Source organism: Muntiacus reevesi, chromosome 3, assembly GCF_963930625.1.
Source record: "Muntiacus reevesi chromosome 3, mMunRee1.1, whole genome shotgun sequence".
Lineage (NCBI taxonomy): Eukaryota > Metazoa > Chordata > Mammalia > Artiodactyla > Cervidae > Muntiacus > Muntiacus reevesi.
Genome location: NC_089251.1, coordinates 111,898,118 through 111,904,117, shown reverse-complemented (window position 1 = coordinate 111,904,117; position 6,000 = coordinate 111,898,118). Strand labels below are relative to the sequence as shown.

Below are 6,000 nucleotides of genomic sequence, written 5' to 3'. Positions count from 1 at the left end.
AGACACCCTTGTGTGGGCCCAGGACTCAAGGCCGAGACTGAAGATGCAGGCTTCCAGAAATGCCTGAGTACCACCACACAACCACACGGAGACACAAGAGGACTCGCAGCGTGAGGGCCCACCACAAATGAGCCTGGCCCTGCTGGGCCCTGGAGCCAGAAGTGAAGAGGGGGCCAAGGGCCAAGCCCACCGAGGACCGGATGGGCCCCCCGGCCCTGCTCCTTCGAGACCTTGGTGGGTGCTCCTTGGGAGTGTGGTGGAGGCAGCCAGGAGGCCCATTCCTCCACTGCCCCCTCCCAAAGGTCTAGGGTGCCCTGGAGACCCCTAAAACTTTCCCTAGCCCAGGACAGGGCTCCCTGCCCTGGTTTCCTTGCTTGCTGTTTCTGAGCTGCTCCTGAAACCAATTCCCTCACCCAGAAAAGAAACAGATTGGGAGTCACAAGGACCTGGTTCAACCCTCAGGTCAGCTCAGCTCTTAGCTGTGTGACTTTAGGCAAATCAAATGTCACCTTCAGTGAGGATTTTGAGGGCATCCATATCTTTTTTCCACTTTTAGGCCACTCCATATGGCTTGTAGGATGTTAGTTCCCTGACCAGGGATCCAACATGGGTCTCCAGCAGCGGTGGATAAGCTGAACCCTAACCACTGGATTGCCAGGGAAGTCCCAAGGGGCACCCTTGTTTAAAGAGTACATGCGCTCCCTGTGCCCCATCTCTGAGGACTTACCACTCTGACATTATCGTATTTTAGTTCCTCTCTTTATTACTGTGTCCTCCAGCTAGAATTTACGCTGCCCACAAGGACAGCAATGAATAAACAAAAATTCATTACTCTCAGAGCCTCAACTTTCTCTTCTGTAAAATGGGGAAGGCAATAGTACTCCCCCTCCCAAAGGGGCCATGGTGATGTTGTGTGAGATGTTTGGCATGGGACAGGTGCTTCCTGACTGGGGACCTTTTCCCCAGGGACCTTCCAGGAAGGTGGGGAGAGGAGGTAAGCCTCAGCCTAACCTGGTGGAACCTCCCTACTTTGGGCCTGGATTGGCACTGTGTGTAGCTCAGCCCAGGCCTGCCCTCCGCCAGCTGTGGCCCAGCCCTGTCGGTATGCCCACTCCCCTTGGATTCCTGTGGCTACTATTGGGGAGGAGTCTTGAACACCAGGCAAAAGCTTTCTGGCCAGAGAAACAGTTTCCCCATCTGTGCAATAGGGGTGCTCTGAGGGCCCCACCTCCAGGCTTTGCCCATCTGCATAGATGTGGGTTTGGGGTAGTCAGAGCTTCCTCTTCAGCCACACCCCAAACCTACTCCTGCCTATACCTGGTGAATGAGTTCTTTTTGGTTCTGAAACACTGAAATTCAGAGTCCTACACAATTATGTCCTCAAATGCACACATGGGTACACACACACACTACCCTCACTCACCTTTGCATAGAAAAAAAGTCCTTACAGCTCCTGAGTGAACAGACCCCATCCATCCACCTCCCCAAACGGGGCCACTGGCTCTGAAAAATTAACCCTGACACAAAACAGGGTCCAGAATGTCCTACGCCCTTGGCTTGGGAAGGAAGGAGAGGAGGGGGAATCGGCCAGGAGACAGTGCACTGGGTCTGGAAACAAATGTGCCTCTTTTGAAGCCTGCTCTACCATTTCCTAACTATATGACCTTGAGCTGACCACTGAATCTCCCTTGGCCTGTTTCCTGGTCTGTAACATGGAGAAGTTATTACCCGTGCCCGGGGATGCTTGTTAGGCATAAGTGAGGTAACGGATGCAGAACACTTAGGGCAGCGCCCAGCACACAGGAAACACCTGTGAGTGGAAGCGGCTGCTGCTGTTAAGAACACCTACATGCCTTGGGCATATTCTTCATGCCAAAACCCCAAACTAAAGCTCATGTAGGCAGGATGTGAGCAACCTAAACCCAAGGGGGTCTAGCACCAGGAGTTCTAGTCCCAGTGGAGGTGGGGTTCTTGTTTGGGGATGCCTGGGTCTGAACAGAGGAACCCATCAGATTGGCATCCTGGGGTGGGAGGTGTCACCTGCCAGCCATACTCCACCTGGGTCTCCAGTTTCTTGGATCCCCCCATAGGCCCCCAGGACTGGCCTAATCCTCCCATTCCGGGCTGTCACCCATCACACCCCACACCATCCCTTCCATGCACAGACAAATCTTATTTATCACAAAATCATTTTTTTATTGAGGGTTGGGTCAGGGAATAGGGATTGCATTGGGGACCCTACTCCAGATGGCAGAGGGCTCAGGTGTTGGCTCGCACCCTGCCCCCTGTAGGGCACCACAGGGTGAGACCTGGCCCCAGGCTCTGGCTATGGTGCTGGACACCAGGCTGGAGTGGAGCTGGGGTTGCTTGGCCTGGTTCCGACCGCCGACCCGGCTGCAGTTCCCCAAAAACGGCCACCAGAGGGCAGCCGGCCCCCAGAGCAGAGGAATTCTCGGTTTCTCAGGTGATGGCTTCTTAAAAAAATAAAAAACCAGAGGCTGGTGTGTTCCCCCTGCAAACCCGAGGGGGGCGGGCCTGGGGAGAAGGCTCTGGTTTCTATGATCTCTTCGATAAAAAGTAAGCAAAAATAATAACAAAATACGTGGTTTCTCTCTCTCCCTTTTCCCCCTCTAGGAACTGAGGTCAGAAATGAGGGTGTTGGGGACTGGGAGTACCCTGGTATGGCCTGGATTTCAAGGTGTGGGTCTCTTTTTTACCCCTTAACACCCATAAATAAATTCATAAATAAATAATAAATAGATATTCTCTTTGTATGTGCACATATATACAGATAAATCTTTCTCTTATCTAGGCAACAGAGTAACTAACCTCTCTGACTCTTTAGCTCAGAAACGCAAAAGTAAAGTGACATGGTCAAGGTCAAGGGAGGGGGAAGGTCAGGGACTTGGAATGGCACTGTGAAACACCCAGCAGCCTACTGGAGCTCCAAGCCCATCTGGGCTGTGGGACATTTCTGAGTTGGAACCCTGACCACCGAAACATTCTAGAACCATGGAGCCAGCTGGGCCCTGCAGGGATCTGGACAGAATCCTGTGAAACACCCAAAGTCCTAGAACTCCAGAACCAGCTGGGTCTTGGGGTGTGGAGCTGGGGGTTGGAACAAAGCCCTGGAGGACCTAACATTCTGGAATTCTGTAGTGATCAGGGCTGGAGGGTCACCAGAATAAGACTAGACATCACTGGGGGAGCGGGATCGGAAGAGCGTCTTGGAAGAGGAACAGCAGCAGCAGACAGCCCACAGCACCTTCTGCACATCCTGGTTGCGGAAGGCATAGATGATGGGGTTGATCATGGAGTTGTAGGTGGCAGGGAGCAGGGTGAGATAGGTGTAGAGGGTTGGGGAGCGGGCATCGCCCAATAGGCAGTAGACAGTGAATGGCAGCCAGCAGGCGGCAAAGGCGCCAAGCACCACAGCCAGGGTGGCGATGCCCTTTCGGGTGGCCACGTAGTGGGAGGCAGGCAGCAGGTGCCGCTGGAGGGCAATCTGCTGGGCATGGCGGCAGACGATGCGACAGATCTGGGCATACAGCTGCAGCATGATGCCAAACACCATGAAGAAGGCAACGGCCAGGACCACCAGATGGTTCTTGGAGAGCGGATAGACCACGCCGCATGTGGCCCGGGCATCCAGGCAGTTCCAGGCCAGCACAGGCAGCAGCCCCAGGCCCAGCGCGCCCCCCCACACTAGGGCCAGCATCACATAGGTCCGAGTCACTGTTGTCTCTGAGTAGTAGGTGAGCGCATTGTACAAAGAAAGGTAGCGATCAACGGTGATGGCCAGCAGGCTGCCGATGCTGGCAGTAAAGGCCATGGCCAGCACGCCAACCAGCACCAGGCTCATCACTGCTGAGCCAATGCAGAAGACAGCAGCAAAGTGCATGACCAGGCCCAGGCCCGCCAGCAGGTCTGCCACAGCCAGACTGCCCACTAGCAGGAACATGGGGGCACGGAAGGCGGGAGTGCCCACGATGATGGCCACCACCAGCGCGTTCTCACAGGATACCAGTGTGCCCGAGATGCACAGTACTACGTCCCAGGCCGTGGGGGAGGGCAGCGGTGCAGCAGGGCCTGTGGGCCCCTCTGTGGACCCCATGCTGCTCATGTTCACGTTTCCGGGGCCAGCAGAGAGCCAGGCCAGGGGGCTGCCTGCACCCCACATCATGGTACCTGTAGGAGAAAGGCCCCGTGAGAAGCTGGCAGGGCTGGGTGCTAGGTGCTAGGTGGAGGGGTCTGGAAGCAGTGGGGGTCTCTCCTCAGGATACCTGGCTGGGTCCCTAGTTGCCCACCCCCTCCTATGCCCTGAAGCTCCTTCCAGGATACCCTTGTCTTCGACTATGCCCCTAGGCCAGCAGGGGTCTGCGGATCCCTGTGGTGGGTCGCTCCACTCTCCCTTCTAACTCACTGAGTCCTGCAGGTCTCCTTCTCCCACGTGTGTGACCAAGGAGGACAAGATGAAGGACTACCATAAGTGGATGGAGGCCCATAGGATCCCGGAGAAGCCGGGAAAGGCCCAGGACCGGGGGAGGGGACATCTCAAGACTGACAGCAGCTCTGTTCCCTCCTCACCAGGGAGGATGACGCTCAGTTTCTGAGGCTCACCAGACCCCTCACGATTCTCAGTATGGCCAGCCCCAGGCTCCGCCCCCAGAGAATGCTCGTGAAGCTCCCGCCAGCCCCCACCCTGCACTCCTGGGGTAACAACATCTGGGAACTCAGCCCCCAACACACACTCGCCCAGACTTCTGCCCCCAGCTGGACCCCTCTTTCTGCCTGAACCTCTGGGTCTTTGGGACAGACACCCACTGCTGGAAGCCAGGATCCCGGAGTCAGATCCCTCCCTCTGCCTGGACACCTGGATCTTGGGCCTGACTCCGCCTCCTGTCCGGACGTCTGGATTTCTAAGTCGGACACCTCCTCCTGCTCGGACGCCTGGGTCCTGGCCCAGACGCCTCCTGCCGGTCCAAACTCAGATGACCATCAGTCCCTTCAGGGCCTCGGGTCCTTGCAGGAGTGCTCACCCCACGCCGGGCTACCCAGCTGACAGCTCTTATCACCCAGAACCTGGGTCCCCTCCTGTTGGCCCAGACTCAGGGTTCCTGGTCTCAACCTCCGACCCCAAGCAACCGCTGGGAGCTTGACCGCTTGCCCAGCGCCCCAGTATCCTGCGTGCCCTCTCGGATGCCTGGTACCCAAGGCGGGGCCCGCTACTCACCTCTCGTGACGGGGCGCGGCTGGGCCGCGGGGAGGCTGCACTCGGGTCCGGGCTGCGCAGGGTGTGTGAGGACCCCGAGAAGCCCCCGCGGCCGCGGGAGAAGCGGCGTGAGTCACCCCGCCCCGCCCCGCCCCCGACCACCGCTTTGGTGACGTCAGTGGCCCGGCTGGCCAATGGGTGCGTCGCGCTGGGGCGCAGCGCGCGCCGCTCGGCATAGTAATGAGGCCTCGTGCCGCCGGCTCCCCCATTCATAAAAAGCGACCGTGGCTGCGGCTCCGCCCCCTTCTGAGTCGGCCCGCGCTGTCCTTGACGCTGCGCCCTCTACGGGCCGGGGGTTTTGGGGTCGCTGGTGCGGGAGTCCTTGAAGTCTCAGGGAGGTGGCGGGGTGGGGTGGGGGGCATGTGTTAGAGGGAAAGGAGGAAAGGGGCCCCGGAGAGTTTGTGGAGGTGATGGGACCCTCGGGTGGCAGAGACAGACTGACGGAATTCAGGTGACGGAGAGAGAGTGATGGGGGCTGAATGGGCGTCCCCGGTGAGGATGACAGGGGTTGCCAAGACGATGGGGCCCTGAGGTGATGGTGACAGGAGCACGAGGGAGCAGGGAGGTGGGTGGAAGTGACGGTATGAACGTGGTGACAGGATCTTGGGGGGATGGTGGCAGCGAGACGCTGAGGTAGAGAAGGAAGCCCCCAGGGCAACCATAGCAGTGTCAGGGTGACTCTGGGCCATGATGGGGTTCAGGGATGAGGTGGTGGCGAAGGAAAGGGA

At 57.9% G+C, this 6,000-nt stretch overlaps 1 protein-coding gene across 1 annotated transcript; it reads right to left on the bottom strand.

The window, feature by feature from the left end:
• Window positions 1-2,225: 2,225 nt before the first annotated feature.
• GPR3 (G protein-coupled receptor 3) lies at window positions 2,226-4,183 on the bottom strand. Its single transcript, XM_065927555.1, has one exon. It carries the CDS (start codon window positions 4,181-4,183, stop codon window positions 3,191-3,193), a length of 993 nt encoding a protein of 330 aa, XP_065783627.1. The 3' UTR covers window positions 2,226-3,190.
• Between the last annotated feature and the right edge of the window lie 1,817 nt (window positions 4,184-6,000).

Coding starts and splice junctions, on each gene's coding strand:
- GPR3 (XM_065927555.1), bottom strand. CDS start 4,183: ATGATGTGGGGTGCAGGCAGCCCCCTGGCCTGGCTCTCTGCTGGCCCC.